This window comes from Hypanus sabinus, chromosome 3 (genome assembly GCF_030144855.1).
Source record: "Hypanus sabinus isolate sHypSab1 chromosome 3, sHypSab1.hap1, whole genome shotgun sequence".
NCBI lineage: Eukaryota > Metazoa > Chordata > Chondrichthyes > Myliobatiformes > Dasyatidae > Hypanus > Hypanus sabinus.
The window spans coordinates 142,778,619-142,801,667 of NC_082708.1; the positions used below are offsets into that span (position 1 = coordinate 142,778,619).

Sequence of the window (23,049 nt, forward strand, 5' to 3'; positions counted from 1 at the left end):
TTTGCCCATTAGGACTTAGCCATTTTTTCCCATGACCTCTGAATCTGAGGCACACTGCCAAATCTGCTCTTAATGAATATTGGATGGAAGTGACTGAAAATTCAGTGTAGAATTGTGATAAGATTTGTGTTAAGCAAAGCAGCACTTCTGTACTTCTGACTTTGGTATAAAATTTTAAATTTGGCTATGTCTTTCTAGAAGAATAGTTTACTCTTGCTCAGCATGTGTTGGGTAACAATAATATGCATTCAAATACATGTGCATTTTGGAAAGTAATGTTAATGTATGAGCATTAACAAATGGAGAATATTTCACATAAGAACATTGGTATGGGCTGCATTGTGCTGAATTTTAGCTGTCAGTTCTGTAGAGAATTGCCCACTCGCTACTGTGTGCTTTGAAAATTCTCCAGGCATCTCCAAGTATTAAAACATTGGTGACATCAGTCTGCTACTTATCCTTGCCCCACCACTTTCCCTCCCATATTATCATGCATCTCTCCCTATGGTTTTTAGTCTCCATCACAATCGTGATCTTCTTCATTCATTATTGATCCCTTCCCTCTACCCTCACTGACAACAACATATTTAAGGGGTGATACTCAGCCTAAAATTCAATTCTCCTTCATCGACAAATTGTCTGCAGGCATAAAGCAGATATCTGCAGCTCTCCAAACGAGTTTACAAATTGAAATACTTTTTTTCTGCCCACTAATTATTCAGTTTTTTTCTCTGATCTTGGATCAAAACCACACTTCTAAAAGTAGCGGTCTTCTTTGTACAAGTGAATCAGAGTTAATTGCAGCTTTGAAACAGAATGATGAAAGTGATTTTGCTTTGAGTAAAGCAGATTGTTTTGGCAGAAAGTATGGCCCATTGTAGTTTGACCTGCAATTTTATTCCGTTTCTTTTTTCTTCTGTTGCTTATTCGTGGTGCAGAAGGGAAAGGGGGAGAAAAGGGAGCAGTAGTGGTAGGGAACTTAATATGTCAGGGGAACAGATAGGAGATTCTGTGGATATGAGTGGGACCCCCAAATGGAATGTTGCGTCTAGGGGGCAGTGTCAGGGATTGGTGAATTTGTGGAATTTATTACCACAGGGAGCTGTGGAGGTTAGATCGTTGGGTGATTTTATGGCAGAGCTTGATAGGTTCTTGATTGGACACAGCAGCAAAGGTTATGGGAAGAAAAGGGGGGGAAAAAAGGATCAGCCATGATGGAATGGTGGAGCAGATTTGATGGGCCAAAAGGCATAATCCTGCTCCTATGTCTTAAGATCTTATTAGGACTACAGTTTTTTTTACTGATTTAAAGTGAATTTTACTTCCGCCATGCATGTACTTGATATTGTAGATGTCTTATTTATAAGGGATTCATCTGAAAACTAGTGCTGTTCATTATGTTTATTCGATTCTATTGTGTTCTATTATAATCAATTTTTATAATGGATTTTTATCAGAACTGGACTTTTTAATGTGCCCATTAGTACCTGTTTTGGGTTTCAAAAGAATAAACTGAAACTGCATACAGTTCAAATCGGATTAATTAATCCACAGCATCAGTCAATGTAGTTGCAAACTCTTTACCACCTCCTTGCAACTTTTAATAAGGCAGCCTTCTTTGACAGTTGCCATTACTGTTGAAACCTTGCATTCTGAAACTTTTTTAGCTGAGTTGGGAAGAGAGGGCCAGGATGCCCAATTCATCAGTGTTGTTATTAGGGAGCAACAGCCTTCCAAAATTTCGAGGTTGTTCACCTTGTCTCAATTGATTTTAGTGGCGCTCACTCCAACATCATTGCTCAGTCTTTCAACACTCTTTACCCTTTTGAAAAAGGCAAAGCATGGAGGATGTTGACTGCTGTGAATTGCGCAATGAAAACTTGTGGCTCAGAATAATACATTTATACTGGACTTCAACCTGTTTTAATCTGTTTCATCTCATTTTCTTGGAATACCACACGTAGTTCCTGGTGGTACAGTTTAGTCACCGATTTTGTCTGTATTTGCAGCACTGAATGTTTTGACGCTTTTTAAATGCCTAGTGCTGGAAATGGTAAAGTAAATGTGATGATTATATAACAGCAGGTCATCCCTTTAAAATTTTCACCACCTGACTGAACGATTCATCCACCCAATCAGTAGCAGAGTCATGTTGGGAGAACACATTCAATGTCTCAAGGGATTTGGCTTGAAACATTAACTGTTCATTCCCATCCTTAGATTCTGCCTGACCTGCTGAGCTCCTCCAGCACATTGTGTCTATTTCTCTAGATTTCCAGCATCTGCAGTGCCTTGTGTCTTCATCTTCTCATCCATCGTACAAAATAATTTCTGATATTGACTCCTACTCTGCAGTGTGTGGGCATCGGTTAAGGCTATGATTGAGCTCATTCCTTATACACCGTTATACTCCAGTAACTGACATATGTGCTCAGTATCCAGTTACTGTTAACCTTTATAATCCTGCAAAGTAATATTAGAAAATTGATAATACCTCTACAACTGTATCTCAGACAAGAGTCATTATCTTGAGGAGGAAGAGTTAGGAGTAAGCTGGGAACAAAAAAAAAAACAAGATTTTAGTGAAGTTTGTCAGCAAACCTCATTTCCATTATTTAACTTGTGCACCTCTGGTGGGTTTTTGTAATTATTGATAATTCATTTCAAGGTTCCTCAAGAAGCTGACAATAATAAATGTCAATTATAAAATTGTGGTATGTGCATACTCACTCAAAGCAAATTCCATTTATCTAAAGCTCCAAAAGGCTCACTGAAAATTTACATAATTAATATCACTGACATTTGTCAATGATATTAAGCCTGATTATCCTTCATAGTGTTAGTAATGCAAACCCTCAAAAAAGGACTGTTCTAAAACTGATGTCCATCAGATAAGTAGATCTCTGATGTAGACCTGTTCTGGCCTACATGTGACCCCTGACCTGAGCCCCACAACTGTTTGCAACCATTTTATTGAACCCAGCAAGTTGCCTGATTGAGGATCAATTAAAGATAGTTCATAAATTTTGCTGCTTACGTCCATTGAAGTAATCTATGTAAAAAGCATATTATTTCTTTCTGTTAAATCTCTCATATTGTTAGGCATGGTAACCTTAAGCTCTCATTTCCTAAATCATAATTTTTAAAATTTACCCTAACATGCTGCATCATTAGAACTAAATATATTTATCTTCTTGCCTTAGAATGCCTTCATTAAAATTTTTACTTTGTCCAGAGCCCAAGCTTTGCTGAAGGCTTTGACATGGCTGAATGGAGATTTTACAGTTTACACATACGTTCAGTTAAAGTAATTTCCACGGGCTGTTCTCAGACCACTGAGCCAGAGGAGTTGAACACAAAACATGCTGGGGTGAGCAATTCAACCCTTTGAGACTGCTCTGCCATTTAATAAGATCATGGGCAATCTTCAATTCCTTCTTCACTTTCCTGTTCTTACTAAATATCACTCGATTCCCTTAATGTGCAAAATCTATTTAACTCTGACTTGAATATGTGTGATGTCTAGGCAATTACAGCCACCTTATGTAGAAAATCCACTCTTTGCTGAGTAAAGAAATTTCATCTTAGACTGGACTTGAGACTGTTTCTAGGCAGCCCAGTAAAAAATGGAACATTATCTTTATATCTACACTATCAAGTATAAGCATTTTCTATGTTTTAATGAGATCACATTTATAACATGAACTGAAGCAACAAACACAAAATGCTGGAGGAACACAACAGATCGGGCAGCAGCTATGAAGACACTATGATGCTATGAAAGAGGCAAAGGGGGAAAACTGTTTGTTTAAAAGAAACTGAAAGCCATGGAAGAAAGGGAAGGAGGAGGAGCACCAGAGAGAGGCAGGTGAGAAAGGGAAATGGGAATGGGGAATGGTGAAGGAGAAGTGGGGGAATTACCAGAAGCTTGAGAAATCGACGTTCACACCATCACATTCGAGTCTACCCAAACAGAAAATAAGATGCTGTACTCCAACCTGAGTGTGGTCTCATCACAGACATAGAGGAGGCCATGGACTGACATGTCGGAATGGGAATGGGAAGTAGAACTGAACTGGGTGGCCACTGGGAGATCCCACCTTTTCTGATGCTCAGCAAAGTGGTCTCCCAATCTACGTTGGGTCTCACCGATATACAGGCAGGACGCCACACCGGGAGCACTGGATAGAGTAACGACCACAACAGATTCACAGGAGAAGTGTCACCTCACCTGGAAGGACTGTGTAGGGCCCTGCATGGTAGTGAGGGAGGAGGTGTAGGGGCAGGTGTAACACTTGTTCCACTTGCAAGGATAGGTGCCAGGAGGGCGATCAGTGGAGAGGGATGAATGGACAAGGGAGTCATGTAGGAAGCAATCCCTGCGGAAAGTGGAAAGTGGAGGAAGGGTGGGGAGGAAAAGAAGTGGGATCCCATTGCAGATGGCAGAAGTTATGGAGTCTCTGTTGGACATATCAGCTGATGGGGTGGTAGGTGAGGATACCAGCAACCCTATCCCTCGTGGAGTGGCGGGAGGATAGGGTGAGGGGAGTATGTGGTTGAGGGCAATGTTGATGGTGGAGGAAGTTAATCCCTTTCCTTGAAGGACGAGGACATCTCATTAGTTATGGAATGAAAAGCTTCAACCTGAGAGCAGATGTGGTAGAGACAGACAGACATACTTTATTGATCCCGAGGGAAATTGGGTTTCATTACAGCCACACCAAACAAGAATAGTGTAGAAATATAGCAATATAAAACCATAAATAATTAAATAATGATAGGTTAATCATGACACGTGGAAATAAGTCCAGGACCAGCCTATTGGCTCAGGGTGTCTGACACTCCGAGGGAGGAGTTGAAAAGTTTGATGGTCACAGGCAGAAGTAACTTCCTATGATGCTCAGTGTTACATCTCGGTGGATGTGGAGACAGGAGAATTAAGAGAAGGGGATGGCATTTTTACAGGTGGCAGGGTGGAGAGGGGTAGAGTCTGGGTAGCTGTGAGAATCAGTGGGTTTACTATATATCAGTGGATAAACTGTCTCCAAAATAGATAAAGAGAGATCTAGAAAGGGGAGGAAGGTGTCGGAAATGGACCAGGTGAATTTGAGGGCAGGATGGAAGTTGGTGAAGTCGATGAGCTTGGTATGCATGCTGGAAGCGTCACCAATGCAGTTGTCCATCAACCATAGGAAGAGCTGCAGGTTACAGGCCGGAACATAGACTGTTCCACGTAGCCTTCCTGTGTAGGCTTGGAACAGAGTGAAGCGAGTACATTGAACTACAGTACCAATCAAAGTATTAAGTACAGGAATTGGGATGTCATATTGAAGTTGCATAACACGTTGGTGATCCTAATTTGGTGTATGGTAAGCAGTTCTGGCCAACTACCTATAACAAAGACATTAGTAAGATTGACAGAGTGCAGAGAAAGATGGAAAGTTGGAATAGGTTAGGACTTTATTCCCTGGAGTATAGGAGAATGAGGGGAGATTTGACAGAGGTATACAAAATTATGAGGGGTATAGATCAGTTAAATGCAAGCAAGCTTTTCCCACTGAGGTTGAGTGAGACTAGAACCAGAAACCATGGGTTGAAAGTGAAAGGTGAAACATTTAAAGGGAAGTTCTTCACTCAGAGGGTGGTCAGAGTGTGGAACGAACTGTCAGCACAAATGGCGGATGTGGGTTTGATTTCAACATTCAAGAGCAATTTGGATAGATATATAGATGGGAAGGAAATGGAGGGCAATAATCCGGATGTGGATTAATGGGAGTAGGCAGAATAATAGTTCAGCAGACTAGATGGGCTGAAGGCCTGTTTCTCTGTTATACTGTTCTATCACTCTATAACTCTACACATTATTGCATGATAAGGGTGGGAGCAGAAAGAAAATTTGGGATGTCAAACTGCAATTGTGAGGCCATCTTTCACTTGAGGAGTGATATCCTTGCACTGGAAGCAATGCAGGCAAATGTCACTGGTTGTTCCATGGGAATTACTCTCTTAATTGAGCAAGCCCATTTTCACCGTAAAATTTTCTTCTCTCCCAGATTAGAGTATATCTGGAATCTTTGTTTCTGAGAGCTGAGAAGACTGTCACTGAACAAAAGAAATAGAATTTTTGAAATATATTGTGAAATCCAGGAATTGGAAGTACGAACTGCTAAATGATGGGGAAATACTTTTCTGCAGCTATTACTTAATGTCTGATTTGTGTGCTTGTGGAGTGTTTCTGCATGAGAAACAAAGAGTCTCTCACAAATTTATAAGCAACCCAATTTTCTGTCATTATAATACTTCCAACTTGGTTTGACTTTCAACACATTTACATGAACTAAGATTTGAACAAGAGATTGAAGAGGCTTTCTTATATTACTGAAACATTAAACAGGGTACGGTGCATGTTGAAAACACAAGAAAGACTGCAGATGCTGAAAAGATAGAGTAACACACACAGTCCTGATGAAGGACTTCAACCCAAAAGGTGGTAGATTGTGAGGTTAGGAATCCATGTTATTGTGCTCAGGGATTGTTTAAAAGTTTTAGAACAGCAGGATAAAAGTTGTCCATGAGACTGGTGTACTTGTGTTAAGGCTTTTGTATCTTCTGTCCAATAAGAGGTGGAAAGAAGAGAGAATATCTGGGAGTAATGGAAGGAGAGAGAAAAGCAGGCTTGAGCCTATCTTGAACACTTATGGATAGTATGTGAAAAAGAAGCAAAATGATTGAAGAGTTAAACATGAACCCAAATACAGATTCAGATTCATTTATTTATCACATGTCCATTGAAATGTACCACGAAATATATCATTTGTGTTAGTAACCAGTACAACATAAGGATGTGCTGGGGGCAGCCCACAAATGCCACCTCACATTCAGGTGCCAACATAGCTTGCCCGCATTGTTTGCAGAACACACAAGCAACAACAACAACACTAAAACAAGTTCCTTACCACCTTCCCATCCCTCTCCCCCTCCCCCCCACCGAAGAACTGAGAAATGACAGAGAGTAAAAGGAAAATCAACATTATTTGGATCTAACATAAGGAAAACTCGAAAGTCATTTGAATATATGTAGATTAAGAGAGTAAATAATGCCTGCTTAAAAAGTCAAAAGGGATATCTTAATAAAGAGCTGATGAACTAACCTGTGTACTGGCCATGCTTGTAAGTGGCTGCCAATGCTACAATAATGCAAGAGGTAGATGAAATATTAGCTAGGAAAATATAAACAGATAAAGATGAAGGACTTTAAAAGTTGACAGCTTCAGGATTAGAAAATTGAAAAGTCTGTTTTCTTTGTTCTAAAGAGCAGCAATGATAAACACAGCAAGTACAGAGCAGTCAGTCTAAGCTTTTGTAGGCAATAATCTGGGACAAAATTAATTGGCATCTGGAGAAGTACAGATGAGTGTTTGAAATATTAATTGAAAGACAAATCATGTTTGAATGAGTATTTTGATGAAGTAATAGTTTATCCGTACTTGGGTTTTCAAAAGCTGATTGCAGAATTGAAGCCCATGGGAATGAAGTCACTGACTACATGAATATGAAAAGACTGGTGGGAGATTTATCGTGATATTCCATAGACTTTGGTAGTAGGATCACAGCTCTTTTTGATACATATTGATCTGCTAAACTTGAATATATTGGGCAAAGTTCCAAAAGTTTTTAAAAGCAAAAATGCCAAAGACAAAAGTGGGGTGACTATCTCACACTGGGTGCACTGAGATACATTGGTGAAAGGGAGAGGCACATAGCAGATGACATTTACTGAAAATTATGCGAATTCATTTGGAGCAAAGATCAAAAAAATTGTGCTTAATTTTTGTAAAGCCTGGATTAGATCTGGAAGCTTTTAGACAGACTGCAGAAGAAATGTTCTGAATTAGTGCCAGGCTTGCATGGAGAAGCTAGAGTTCAAATCAGACCAGAAAAAAACTAAAAGAATAGATTGAAAATTTGTTCAATATCCTGAGAGTTTTGGATAGGTTAACTAAGGATTGCCTCAGCCAAATGGATTTGTAACCAGAAAATAGAGACTGGTATTAATTGGCAAAAGAACTAGATGTTTAATTTGCTCATGGGGCATGGGATGTATTGTAAATAATCCATTGAACCAAGTGATTTTGCAAGTCACCTCAGACTGGGTCCAGTATACTGTAGGATACAGTTCAGGAACCTATTGAAATGTCATCATATTGATGAGTCTGGAGTGATGCATTAACCAGCCTCTGTGAGGATGGTTGTGAATCCAAGGAGACAAGAAAATAGGAGTAGGCTACATGGACCCTGAAACCCACACTGCGCAATTCAATGTGATTATGGCAGATCTGCCAAAAGCCTTAACAGTACCAGTTCCTCATAGCTCTCAATTTCTTGATCTTTTAAACAGCATCCACTTTCTCCTTAAATACTTTCAATATTCTAGCCTTTAGAAAGTCACTACTCTCCATGACAGAGATTTCTAACGTAGCTCAGTTTGCAAAATGGCTGCCTCCTGTTCTGATAACTGAGTCCTCTCATTTCAGACTCTCGCTGCACTAGAAACCTTTCAATGCCTTAAGGCCTTCGAAGTTTAAAGTATATTTACTGCCAAAGTATGCATCCTCGAGATTTGCCCGCTTACAGGCAGCTACAAAGCATGAAACCCAGAGTAACCCAATTTAAAAACAAGACCAACACCCAATGTGCAGAGAAAGAGGGGTATAAGCACAAATCATGCAAGCTATTAAAGCATGCAGTAGCTTCCAGAGCCAAATTGAGTCCATAGACCTGAAATCTGGAGTAGCCAGTATAAGCCCATTGCATAGTTCAACACACAGTGGGGCAAATCACTATGAAGCATGCAGCAGGAGAGCGGAATAAAACGTCAGAGTTGAGGGTTGGTGAGGGCATCGCAAGTTAACTAGATGGTTAGCATGAACATAGAGAGCCGACAGGCTTGTTTCCTACTCCATAGCTTCATCACATATGACCATCCTGTGTAATTGGCACAAGAAGTCTGCTATCTCATAATCTACCCACTCAGCTGCCTCATCGACCACCTGAGAACCCACAGAACAGAGGTCATCCTCAATTGTGAAGGACTGCCTCGGAAGAAGACAAAGATCACACCAAGCATAATATACAGTAAACAGCTTAACAAAGAGCGCATAATGAAGTCTTCTTTCATTCTACTAGTAAGGCTTTGTGTTCTGTAGAGGAATTCCATTCCTTTGTTCTTTAATAGCTCTTTAATAAAGCTGTCACCCCATTGTGTCATAGTTAATGGGGCAAATTGTAAAATGAAAGTGCTGCTGGGGGTGTTTATTTTGTGATTTCAGTTAGTTGAGAAACAAATTGAAGTTTCAACCTATGTGTCCCCTCTGCCTTGGAACTGCTGTCTATGGACCTTGTTGAACTTTTATTTTGGTTCTGCCAGGCCAGAGCAAAGAAAATACTGGAACGTAATAACAAAAATCTGAGAGCAGAGCATGAGACCCGATCCTAACACTTCAATGATTTGTTTTAACATCTGTTCAGATTGCCTCTCAGTGGAGGAAGGATCTGGAAAAATTGCACATGTTGGAGCAGCAGCATTTGAAGTCTTTGCTCTCGGTGACACATGAAGAAGCTTCTGCACAAGCCCAAAGGGAAGTGATGGTACGCCTGAGGCAGGAATTCCAGAAAAATATTTATGAGCGTCTGAAGGAGGTCATCAGGCTGGAGGAATTAGATCCAACTTCAAGCAGACAAATTATGCAAGAAAGTTGGCACATTCAGGTAGGAAACTTAACATTATTGCTGCATCTTCCCATGTTTGAATTTTGTGGCTTTTGTGCATCGAGGGGTGACTATGGCAAATTATGGTACCTCAAAGGAAGTTATTCAACTTTTATCCAAAACTGGATGAAATATCTGCAAGAATTGTTTTTGTTTTAATTTTGGATGGTGTACCATATGACTGAAGACAAATATTGTGGCACCTAAAAGGTAAGAACGTCAATTAAATGTTGAAGTTGGTTGATCAAGGGTACTGAATACATGTTGGCAATTAGCAAATTCACCAAAGCCCATTGCCAATGTTATATCTCGATTGCTGTTGTTTACTCAGTATGCTTATCGCTCCATCTACATGGCAATCCATTTTGGGGCACAAGAATTGAAAATCAATAGATTGTAAAAGCAACTTATTTAGACATAATCAGACCCCTCGTAATGCTGCAAACAGGAGAGCCATCAAGCAAAAACCTGACAAAGTTCAACATCGTCATATAAAAGAGGTTTCATAATTGCCAGTCTCAGGTTTATGGTGGATGTGTCAATGACTTGTGGTTATTGTTCAGTATATTCCCATCCATCCCCTTTCCCAGGTACCTTGCATGCTTGTGACTATATCATGATTTCCATAGTGCCTTGGCTGGCACAAGATTTGATGCCTTGATCTCTTTTAATCTTACATTAATAGCTTGAGTTGGGCTTCCTTGACGACATTAAAATTAGTTATGTATCTCTTTTTTAAAATTCATATTTCAGGCTACTACTTCAACATCTCCTGAGATCTGCTTTGGACGAGACTCTATACTCAGTGGCACGTTGTTAGGTACCTCCTGTACCTAGGAAAGTGGCCTCTGAGTGTATGTGTATGGTCTCCCGCTGCTGTAGCCATTCCACTTCAAGTTTCGACGTGTTGTGCATTCAGACAAGCTCTTGTGCACACTACTGTCGTAACACAAAGTTCAAGTTCAAAGTTAACTTACTATCAAAATGTACATGAAACCCCTTTTTACTGGGCATCTCTGGAAGTGCGACTTGTTAACCCCTGGCTAACAGCCACTGGACTCCGCGGTGAGAAACCCACCTTTCTCGGGCTCAATGCATCTAGGGTGTATATGACATTTGTCCCTCCAGACCCGTGAGGTTGGGATGTCTCTCCCACCCAAACCCTGGTTTATGTGAATGCTGTCTGATTTACTGTTCCCTGCAATCACCTGTCAGCAAGATGTAACAGATTTTACACTCCATACAATTCTAAAGAAAGTATATTTATGACCTTTACCTTACCCAAAGAGTTATTAAAGAAAAGAGAAAACAAAAAGGGCCGATTATAATTAAATAGTCAAATGTGCACATAAGTTGAAGATTTATGAGAATGATGAGTCTACCTGAACCCCCGCCTGAACATGATAGAGAGCGATCTCTGAAACCTCACCTTGCACAGACATTTGGACATCGAAGTCTGAATGCGCCAGTCGCTTTCCTTGCACCGGTCTCGGCGATGCTAAGCCGTCAGAGCTAATGAACGACACGCTCTCTCTCCTGGGAAATCACCTTCCTTGTTTTATTTTTAAAGAACTCTTCATGCACCTGATCAAGTTTGCATAGCCCTCGTTAATGCACCTGTGAGGGACAACAGGGAACTTGCTTATATGGCTGATTGTCTACGCTCTGCCAGGCAGAGGTGAATAATTCCTCTTCATTTCCCTGCCTCAATAATCCCAGTCAGCAAGGCCTCCAAACAGACAAAGCCTGGTCTGTGTTTTTACCATGTCTGCTTTGGTGCAAACGCGAGGAAGTGCTGACTGCCTTGTAGCTCTGACGGTGCCGGCACAGCAGAACATCACAGGTCTGTGAACCCTGGGGTTCCAGCTGCCAGGGATGGCCACTGTCCATTATGGACACCCTTTCAGTGAAACGCTTCCTGTGTGACACAGATGCTCAAGTGAGTGTGATGCCGGCTTCGCCTATTGATGAGAAAGCAGAGAGTGATGAAACTCTGCTGGAGGCCCCCAACAGCAGCAGGATCCAGACTGACAGGACGCGGCGAGTGATGCTCTGCTTCAGTGAGCGACGTTACACATGGGACATCATCCTGGCTAATGTGGCTTGAACTCTGCTTGGTGCAGGTTTCCTGTGTACCCAAGTTGTTAGTTGATCTTAAGAACAGCCAGCATGTGGATGTCAGTGACTTTGGGTCATTACCGTCCTCTCCCGTAAGTTCCCCACACTGACGTTCAAGGGCATGCCCCACCACACATGAGTTTTCTTGACAGCTGGGTGTACCTCCAAACCTCACCAAGCCCACATTCTCGACTACAGTCACAAAACATGAGGTCGGGCACCACATTTCCACAACTGGCCCACCAATCCGTGCCTGTGCTCATAGACTGGACCCAGAAAAGCTGGAAAGTGTGAAGGCTGGGTTTGCCAACATGGAAAGACCTGGCATTGTATGCTGGTCAAATAGCCTCTGGGCTCTGGTCCCTAAATCCCATGGTGATTGCCACCCATGTGATTACTGTCACCTTAACAAGGCTGCCACCCCTAATAACTACCTGGTCCCACAAATTCAAGACTTATTGGCATGTTTAGCTAGAAATTTAATTTTTTCCAACGTTGACTTTGCTAGGGGCTGCCATTAGGTACCTGTTTGTTAGGAAGACATTCCCAAAACAGCTGTGATAACCCTGCTTGAGTTTCTGTGCAAGCCATTTGGGCTGAAAAATGCAGCACAGATTTTTCAATGGCTGATGAACTCTATATTAAAAGACTTGGCCTTTCTTTTTGTTTACCTCAATGACACACTTGTCACACTTGGCATCCAAATTCAAACATGTATCTCATCTCCACACACTTTTTGAGCGCTTAAGTCAACACAGGTTGATTATTAACCTTGCTAAATATCAGTTTGGATTATCAACCATTAACTTTCTCGGCCACCGCATCTCTCTGAAGGTGCAAAGCCCTCCCATCAAAAGTCGCCATACTTAATGGATTTCCCACTGTCCAGAAAAACTGCAGGAGCTTGTAGGCATGGTGAATTTCTATTAGCACTTTGTTCTGCGAACCGCTGAACTTATGCTCCCCCTGTATAGGACGCTTAAAGGTAATACCCCTAGTTACATATTTGACTGGGTAGTGGACATGACCAGGGCATTTGATGACACCAAACAAGCTCTTTCTAATGTGACCCTACAGGTGCACCCATTCCCCAGCACACCTATAGCTATTGCTGTGTATGCTGTGCACGAACGGCTGGTTTAGAGGCCTGTGACAACCACTTTCCACCTTCAGCAGGCAGCTCGCTCCCCTGAAATGAAGTACAGCACTTTTGACTGTGAGCTTCTTGGTCTCTATCTAGCTGTCCATCATTCTCGTTTTCTCCTAGAGGGTCGCCATTTCACAGTGTTCGCTGATTACAAACCCCTTATGCATGCGATGGACAAGATATAAGACCCTTGGTCAGCAAGATAGCCACGTCACCTGGCCTACATATCAGAGTTCACAACTGATATACAACATATCATGGGGGAAAGTAATGCCGTGACTGATTGCCTCTCACGGCCAGCCGTTGAGGCCCTGCACAGGGGTTGACTATGCCAGCATGGCAGCCGACGAAGCTACTAACCCAGAGATCCGGGCTTGCCAAATAGCTATCAGGGACCTGTGATTTTCTGACATGTAATTTGGGGAAGCTGGGGTTTCTCTCTGGTGTGATGTCTCAGTAAGTCGCTCTGGCTCCCATAGTCAGGGACTCCGTACACGGTCTCTTGCATCCCGGCCAGGTGGCCTCGTGGAAACATGTTGCACTAAAGTTTGTCTGGCATGGCCTTAGAAAAGGCGCACACGATTGGACTGCAGCCTGTGTGGAGAGCCAGCAGGCAAAAATTAATTGTCATGTTCAGGCACTATTGGCACCATTTGAGATCCCTGAGCAACAGTTTGACTGTGTCAATTTGGACCTTGTTGCTGCCTCTTCTCCCCCCCCCCCCCACAGTTTCACTCACCTCCTTATGTAATGATGCAACTCTATAAATCTGGTTAGGCCACACTTGGAGTACTGTGTCCAGTTCTGGTCGCCTCACTATAAGAAGGATGTGGAAGCATTGGAAAGGGTACAGAGGAGATTTACCAGGAGGCTTCCTGGTTTAGAGAGTATGGATTATGATCAGAGATTAAGGAAGCTAGGGCTTTACCCTCTGGAGAGAAGGAGGATGAGAGGAGTCATGATAGAGGTAAAAAGACATTAAGAGGAATAGACAGAGTGGACAGCCAGCACCTCTTCCCCAGGGCACCACTGCTCAGTACAAGAAGACATGGCTTTAGGGTAGGGGGTGGGAAGTTCAAGGGGGATATTAGAGGAAGGTTTTTTACTCAGAGAGCAGTTAGGTGTATGGAATGCACTGTCTCAGTCAGTGGTGAAGGCAGATACACTAGTGAAATTTAAGAGACTACTAGACAGGTATATGGAGGAATTTAAGGTGGGGATTTACATGGGAGGCAGGGTTTAAGGGTTGGCGCAACATTGTGGGCCAAAAGGCCTGTACTGTGCTGTATTGTTTTATGTTCTTTGTTCCTTACCATGGTGGACCAGACCAACAGGTAGCCAGAGGTCATCCTTCTCACTTCGATGACAGCCACTGACTTCGCTTGAATTTTCATCAAAACTTGGGTTGCTCAAGTTGGCACCCCATCTGATATTTCCTCTGACCACGACCCTTATTCATATCAGACCCCTGGGCTGCGATGGCCGAAAACCTCAGTGTTAGGCTACATCACACCGTGGCGATTCACCTGCAGTCCAATGGCCTATGCGAGCGAGTGGTTTCCCCGTTTCTTAAAGTCTACTCTGAGGGCTTCCCTGACAGATGATTGTTGGCATGATTGTCTCCCGTAGGTCCTGCTGGAGCTCAAAATAATTCCAGAAGAGAGAGGGCCTGCTGGCTTCCACAGCTGAGTTGCTATACAGGCAGCCATTATGAGTGCTTGATGATTTTATTCCCCATGCGACAACCTCTGAACAGTGTTACACGCTCCTCAGTAAATTCAATTCCTACCTCCAATCATGCCATACTGTACTCTTGAATTCCTGTTGACTTACATTCCTCCTCATTTGTTTTCTGTCATGATGGATACCGACAGTCCCTTGGGCACCCTTACGATGCCCTGTTCCACTGCTTGGAATGAAGAGACAAAACTTTTATCGTAGATAGGAGGAGTAAGCACGAATGTGTTTCAGTAGATCGTCTTAAACTGGCCCACCAAGATTTAGAGAATTCCGCTGCCATGCCCCTGTCACAACATGACCATAAGAGTGTCAGCACACCTCAGAATGAGTCAGATGCACCACTACTTCTTCCACCTATGAACATCGGACCCGAGCTGGGCCATGCACCCGAGCTCTAGAGAGGCTGACAGTGCTGGTGTTAGTGAACTCAGGGGAGGCCTGTGTAGGGTAATGTAACTGGTGGAAATGTACGTAATTCACAGCTACCAACATTGAGTTGGGGTTCAATTGAAGAGGCTGGTCTGACATGATGATGTAACTATGTGAACTTCAGTTACCTCCTTCCTGTTCAGGTTTAGAAGTACAATAAAATAGTTGTTACGGTTTTTCTTAAACATAAAATGCCTCAGGTCATTTTATTTGTGAAAACCTACAATTTATTATTTCCAACACTCTCTGTTTTTATCTCAATGGTATAAATGTTTTTGAGGTTGCAAATCTGATTGTATTATAGCCGACATAATATGAGCATAAATTGTCCTGTACAGAAAGACCTAAGCATTAAAGTAAGGCTGTTTTCATGGTTTGCACTAAAAAATGATTGCTCCCTAAGTAAAATGCTAGAAAATCAGTTCCAGATTGTTAAACATTGTTCCTAAAATTTCTTCAGGCACTTCCCTTCATGGGATGCCTTTCTGCTCCAATATTTTTTCCACAGTATGGGATGATAATACTTGCAGATACGTGAGACTTTGGTTAGGCCACACTTGGAGTATTGTGTGTATTTCTGGCCAACCATTACAAGAAAAACGTAGAAGCTTTGGAAAGGCTTTTTAGGTTGTTTATCAGGATATTTCCTGGATTAGAAGGTCTGAGCTATCACGGGAACCTGTCTGTCTTTATTGCTCAGACCTATCGACGGTAGCGTTGTAGTTAGCGCGACACTATTACAAATTGGGGCGCCAGAGTTTGGAGTTAAATTCTGTAAGGAGTCTGAATGCATTGGCTTTTCTCCGGCTGCTCCAGTTTCTACCTACAGTCCAAAGATGTACTGGTTAGTAGGTTAATGGTCATTGTAAATTGTCCTGGCTTTAGGCTAGGGTTATAACAGGGCTGCTGGATAGCCTGGCTCAAACGGTTGGAAGGTCCTAGTCCACACTGTAACTCAACGAATAATAAACACCAAGGCTGTTTACAACAAGGGGATGAGCAGACTCCATTTTCTAAGGAAGCTGAGATCCTTCAATGGGTGCAAAAGGATGTTGGAGCTCTTTTACCAGTCTGTTGCAGTGAGTGCAGTCTTCTTTGCTGCTTTACGTTGGGGGAGCAGCATCGGTGCTGGTGATACAAAAAGACTAAATAAACTCACCATCCTTGGCTACAACCTGGACTCTTGAGTTAGTGGTGGAGAGGAGGTTACTAAACAAACTGTTATCCATTATGGACAATCTGGCACATCCTCTCCATGACCGACTGAACAAGCAGCTGAGCACCTTTTCAAACAGACTCATTCAGTTCTGCTGTCATAAGCATCATTACAGAAAATCTTTCCTAAGAAATACAATAAGCAGATACAACAGTTCATCTGTGTGCAATGGGTGAACACACATCATAGTACAATGGTCTCTGCTTTATTATTTTGTACATTATTATTGCACAGTATTGCACAATGGTACATTATTGCATACGTTATTGTTCTGTGTGTTATTATTAGTTAAGTCTGCACACTGCTAAGTGTGATTTTTAAATCTTGCTGCTGTAATGAAAGAATTTCTCCCACTCAGGATTAATAAAGTTGTTGTTATTATTAAGAGCCTGGGTTGTTTTGGAGACTGAGAGGAGACCTGATAGATGCTGCCTGACCTGCTGAGTTTGTGTTGGTGGTGAACCTTGTGCACTTTTTAAGTTTCAGCTGGAGATGCTGATGGACCAACAGCTGGCATTCCAGAGAAGACTGCTTGAGGAGAGTCTCGCTATTAAGAGAGATCTAGTGAAAAGAATACAACGCAGTGTTGACAACAGAAGGTACCTGCTGAACACAGCCACTCTGCACGTTGCCGACTTCATCAGACTAGTGAAAAAGTAAGACATTGAAGTCACTGACTATAAATTTATAAGAGCACTGTCCATTAGGGATTCATCCTATCTATTTTCCAGATTTCAGCACAGCAGGCTCTATTTGAATGAATTTGTTCACTCCAGAACCATGCAGAGGTTTAAGTGTTAACACGTTTAAGTGTTTTAGATGAAATGACATTGACTTGAGATGTTAACCCTGTTACCTCTGTCCACGGGTGCTGGCTGACCTGTGGATAATTTCCAGAATTATCCATATTCATTTCAGATTTCCAACATGTGTAGCATTTTGCTTTTGCTTTTGTTGGATGGAGGGGTAAAATCGTGATAGTGCATTAATTCTGGCTGTATACAATATACTCTGCGGGAAATCTGTAATTAAAAGATTAGTTCTGGAACATGCACATTAAGGAACAGAGCTAAGCAACGGCCACCCAGAGCAACCAAAATTCTATCCTATTAGCCTCTCAGTTCAGTGAATGTCAGAATCTTTGTAGGAGATGGCAAGCATTAAGTGAATAATCTCTGAGAAAAAAAAACCTGCTGATTTAGAGGAAAGAAATTACATGCATCCATCCTCTGTCATTTCAGCATGTTCCAATACACTTTATGGATAATTAAGTATCTCAAGCACAGGGTGATATTGATGTGGATAATCTATTTTATTAACGTTTGTTAAAAGAAATAGTCTGTAGAATATGCATTACAGGCAAGGTCAGCCCTTATTGCCCACCTTTCTTGTCTGAGGTGAAGGACAGGAAATTCTCAGATTTAAATCTTGTGATGGTAACATATTTCACTGCCTTTGTCCTATGTGACTTAGGGGAGAAGGTATTCCTATGTGCCAGCGGAGTTCTTTCTTCCGATGAAAGATGTCAGAGGCTTCGGAAGGCAATTGTTGTTGATTGGCACACAGGCTGGCCCTACTGCTGCTAGATGTACCTGTAGGTGTTGGATATGAGAAAAAAAAGTGTTGGTCTTGTTGAAATCTCTTGTATCCTCCCATAAATAGAGATTCCATGGAAAATCTCATTGCATATTTTTTAAAAAGCCTTCTGAAAAATTAAGCAGCAATGTTAGTTAGGATAGTCAGTGACATTTTGAAAAAGTAATCAATCTGCAGGAATAGAATCAGAATTAGGCTTATTATCACCGGCATGTGACGTGAAATTTGTTAACTGAGCAGCAGCAGTTCAATGCAATACATAATCCAGCAGAGAGAGAAAAAAATAATAATCAATAATGTATATTGAATATATTTTAAAAATGTGCAAAAACAGAAATACTGTATATTCAAAAAAGTGAGTTAGTGTCCAAAGCTTCAATGTCCATTTAGGAATTGGATGACAGAGGGGAAGAAGCTGTTCCTGAATCGCTGAGTGTGTGCCTTCAGGCTTCTGTACATCCTACCTGATGGTAACAGTGAGAAAAGGGCAAGCCCTGGGTGCTGGAGGTCCTTAGTAATGGATGCTGCCTTTCTGAGAATCTGAAGAAAAGATTTGGCATGTTTATTAAACAGTCTCCAAAGCTGTGATAACTAAGATAGCCTTTAAGATCCTTTAATGGAATTTTGTGAGTCACCTTCTTGTTAATTCACTTGGGTGGATAACAGAGCAGATGTACTTTAAACCTTAGACATGAATGGTTGTTTTTGCTGGACGTTTGAGCACATTAGTTTGTGGTGTACCAGTAAAGACAACTAAATCATATTTTCTGGCTCATCTCTGCATTGAACAGCCACATCGTCATGGGTGTTGCGTTTTCAATTTAGATTGGATATATTTGTTGAGAAACAGTATGGATGTGGTGCAGTCTCATTTCTGATGTTGTTGTGCAGTTCTTGCTACTTTATCCATGGAGTTCATCTCACACGTAAAAGGCTTAAATAGTGTTAATCTGGAGAGGATGTTTCAAAGTTGGGCAACCTGGAGGACACAGCCTTGGAATCACGGATATCCCTGTGGAACAGAGACGAGGCTGAATTTCTTTAGCTGGATGGTGGTGAATCTGTTTAATTCATTGCCACAGACGGCTGTGGTGGTCAAGTCATTGGGTATATTTAAAGCAGAGGTTAATAGGTTCTTGATTAATAAGGTCTTCAAAGATTATGGGAGTGAGGCAGTAGAATACGGTTGGAGGTCTTATGGTCTACGATGACTACTTGTACTGAACACATGCAGCAGACTCTTGGTCCATTAATCCCATTTGAGTTTGTTTTGGATTGTTTGAATGAATTGACTTTATTTCTTACAGCCTTCACATACATGAGGAGTAAAAATCTTTATGTAATGTCTCCATCTAAATGTGCAATGTGCAATCATAGTAATTTAAAATAAATAGAACAGTCAATGTAACATAGAAATACACTCAAATTAGCGTGAGTTAATCAGTCTGATGGCCTGGTGGAAGAAGTTGCCTGTTGGTCCTGGCTTTTATGCTGTGGTACCACTTCCTGGATGGTAGCAGCTGGGATAGATTGTGGATGGAGTGACTTAAGTCCCCAATGATCCTACGGGCCCTTTTCTCACACCTGTCTTTGTAAATGTTCTGAATCATGGGAAGTTCACAACTGCAGATTAAAGGTATTGCAGATTAAATCCTGCAATTAAAGGTAGTTCAGTTCCCATACCGGGCAGTGATGCAGCCAGCCAGGATGCTCTTGATTGTGTCCCTGTAGAAATTTCTTAGGATTTGGGGGCCCATACCAAATGTCCTCAATTGTCTGAGGTGAAACAGGCGCTGTTGTGCCTTTTTCATCACACAGCTGATGTGTACAGACCACGTGAGGTCCTCGGTGATGTGGATGCCAAGGAGCTTGAAGCTGTTTACCCTCTCAACCCCAGACCCAAAAGTTAAAATTAAATTGTTTGAGAATCCTTTTAGCTGAGGCTTAGCTTCTGTTTTATTCTTGGCTTCAAGAATAATTTGAAATGTGTTGAGTAAACCTAGATTAGATTATGAACAAAAAAGTAGCAAGCACCCAAGAAGTAATTTCCCAAGAACTCTGCTCTCCTGACAACTCTGCTCATCACAGTAGCAACATCGATTTGTGGTCAATCATCCCTTAACCAGCTTCTAATTGTTGCTAGATTCTTGGGAGAAGCACTGAACAGGGACATAAGCTTTCTTCTGACAGGCTAATTTATCTTGTAGGCTGCTACAGAATGATACTGTCTGGGATTTGGAGACAGATAACTCGTTTGTGCCTCAGTCTGGAACAGGACAAGTAAAGTTCGAGCAGGAGAAATTGGTGCAGAATCAAACGACTTTCTAAAATTAACTTGCTTGTGTGGTGCATAAAAATAGCACAACTGAACCACCTATTTCTTCTCAAAAGGATCTTTGAAAGGAAGCGTGTGACATTCCCAGTGGTCTGTATGCTCCTCAGTGCCAGTGATATAATTAATTCTCTCCATCCACTATTAACGTCAGAGGGTCCTTCACTGAGGCTGTAGGGGATATGCATCATTCTAGCTCTAGGTTAGACAAGGTTGTTGAGGAGGATAAGTAGATTTTAAAGCAGATTCTTTTTTGTTTTTCATACTGAGGAGGAAATAATCTGGTGCTGGACTCTGTTGTTAAACTGCCTAAAGTGATGGAATTTCTGGAAAAGAGGGAGATAATTATGCCTATCATTCTCTGCCACTTCACTCTTCATACTTAGCTGTAATTTTTTATGATTTGATCTTGCTTCATGCCTCTGGGCAATCTTCTCCTATCTCCCACATTAAAATTAAATCATGCTGCTATGATAAAAATCATTATATTGTATTCTCTGACTCAACTCTACATTGAGCAGCTGCTTAACAGTCATGGGCACTCATTTTACAATTCAGATTGGGTATATTCAATGAGAGACAATAGGGACAAGGTTCAATCTTCATATTAATGTTGATGTGAAGTTCTTGCTCCATTTCACCACACACATAATAATCAGCATGTGTGCAGATCTCACTTTGTAGTTTTCCTACTCCTATTGGAGCTTGGATTTGAAGTGTAAAGGAATCTACAATTAGAAGGGGAAGTGGCCTTGCTTTAGACTACATCCTCCCTCCCCTCGTAATTTTCACTTGTATTCTAGACGCTTTTGATACCTCCTCTTTTAACTGTTTTTAAATGGTTCATTTTTACAGAGAATGTAAAGCCCAGCAATATCTCCATCAGACACCAGGGTGGTCTGAGGGACCTCTGCATCCTTCTTGAAGAGGGGCTAATATAGTTCTCCTCCACCAATGCACCTGGCTGAACTTGTCCTCACATTGGATGACTTCACTCCACTTAACTTTCTTCAATTCAAATGGAACTCACGGGAGCTCAAGCTACGCAAGTGGGATCTGTGGAACAGTCCTACTGAGTCCATCTTTCTTGGCTTTTTTCAGTGGGTTAATGACTTTATCAGTGCTGCTTCTTGCAGTTAGAATTCCAAAAAAAAACTTCTACTGCTATTTTTCACCTTCTCTTGTTACCTTATCCCTTTGATATTTAAGACCATAAGGTGTAGGAGCAGAATCAGGTCATCGTCTTCTCCACCATTCAATTATGGCTGATTTACTTTCCTCTCAACCTCACTCTCCCGCCTTTTCCCCCTAACCTTAGATGCCCTTCTTAATAAATAACCCATCAACCTCTGTATCAAATATACCCAGTGACTTGCATCCACAGATACACCTAAAGAAATTCCTCCTCCTAGCTAAAGAAATTCCTCCTGCTCTCTGCTCCAAAGGGACAACCTTGTATTCTGAGGCTGTGTCCTCGGGTCCTAGACAGCCCCACTATTGGAAATATCCTCTCTAACTACACCTTTCGATAAATTCCTTCCGCCTATTTTTCTAAACTCCAGCTAGTAGAGGCCCAGATCCATCAAATGCTCCACTTGTGTTAACCCTTTAATTCCTGGAATCATTATTGTAAACCTCCTCTGGACCCTCTCCAATGCTAGTACATCCTTTCTTAGACAAAGGACTGAAACCTGCTCACAATACTCTAAGTCAAGACGTACAAAAAAGCTGGATGAACTCAGCAGTTCAGGCAGCATCCATTGAAAGAAGCAGTCCATGTTTCGGGTCGAAACTCTTCGTCAGGACTAAAGAAGGAGGGGGCAGGGGCCCTATAAAGAAGGTGGGGAGAGGGTGGAAAACCAATCAGAGGAAAGATCAAGGGGTCGGGGAGGGGAAGCAGGGAGGTGATAGGCAGGAGAGGTGAAGAAGGAATCTAAAGGAAAAGCACTATGGGTAGTAGAAGAAGGCAGAGTCATGAGAGGTGATAGGCAGCCAGAAGAGGAGACAGAGTAGAGGTTGAATGGGGAAGGGAGAGAGAGGGAATTACCGGACGTTGGAGAATTCGATGTTCATGCCAAGGGGCTGGAGACTACCCAGACGGTATTGGAAGTTGATCTTCCAACCGAACTTTGGCCTCATCATGGCAGTAGAGGAGGCCATGTATGGACATATCCGAATGGGAATGAGAGGGAGAGTTGAAGTGAGTGGCAACCGGGAGATCCTGTCTGTTATGGTGGACGGAGCGTAGGTGCTCGACGAAGCGGTCCCCAAATCTGCATCGGGTCTCGCTGATGTAGAGGAGGCTGCACCGGGAGCACTGGATGCAATAGATAACCCCAACAGACACACAAGTGAAGTGTTGCCTCACCTGGAAGGACTGTCTGGGGCCCTGAATGGTGGTAAGAGATGAGGTGTAGGGACAGGTCTAGCACTTACGCTTACAGGGATAAGTGCCAGGTGGGAGATGTGTGGGGAGGGACGTGTGGACCAGGGAGTTGCGGAGGGAATTATCCCTGCGAAAAGCGGAGAGGGGTAGAGAGGGAAAGATGTCCTTAGTGGTGGGGTCCTGTTGAAGGTGGCCGAAGTTGCGGAGGATAATATGCTGGATCCGGAGGCTGGTGGGGTGGTAGGTGAGGACAAGGGGGACACGGTCCCTGGTGTGGTGACGGGAGGATGTGGTGAGAGCTGAAGTGCGGGAAATGG

General features: G+C 42.1%; 1 protein-coding gene across 3 annotated transcripts in view; it reads left to right on the forward strand.

Moving 5' to 3' along the window:
• The window catches only part of LOC132391710 (limbin-like), a 205,948-nt gene that overhangs the window by 81,901 nt on the left and 100,998 nt on the right, over positions 1-23,049 (forward strand). For all 3 annotated transcript variants that reach the window (XM_059965261.1, XM_059965262.1, XM_059965263.1), the window contains 2 exons: positions 9,529-9,768; positions 16,899-17,074. In XM_059965261.1, the coding sequence (XP_059821244.1) occupies positions 9,529-9,768; positions 16,899-17,074 (416 nt within the window). The remainder of the gene's footprint in view (positions 1-9,528; positions 9,769-16,898; positions 17,075-23,049) is intronic.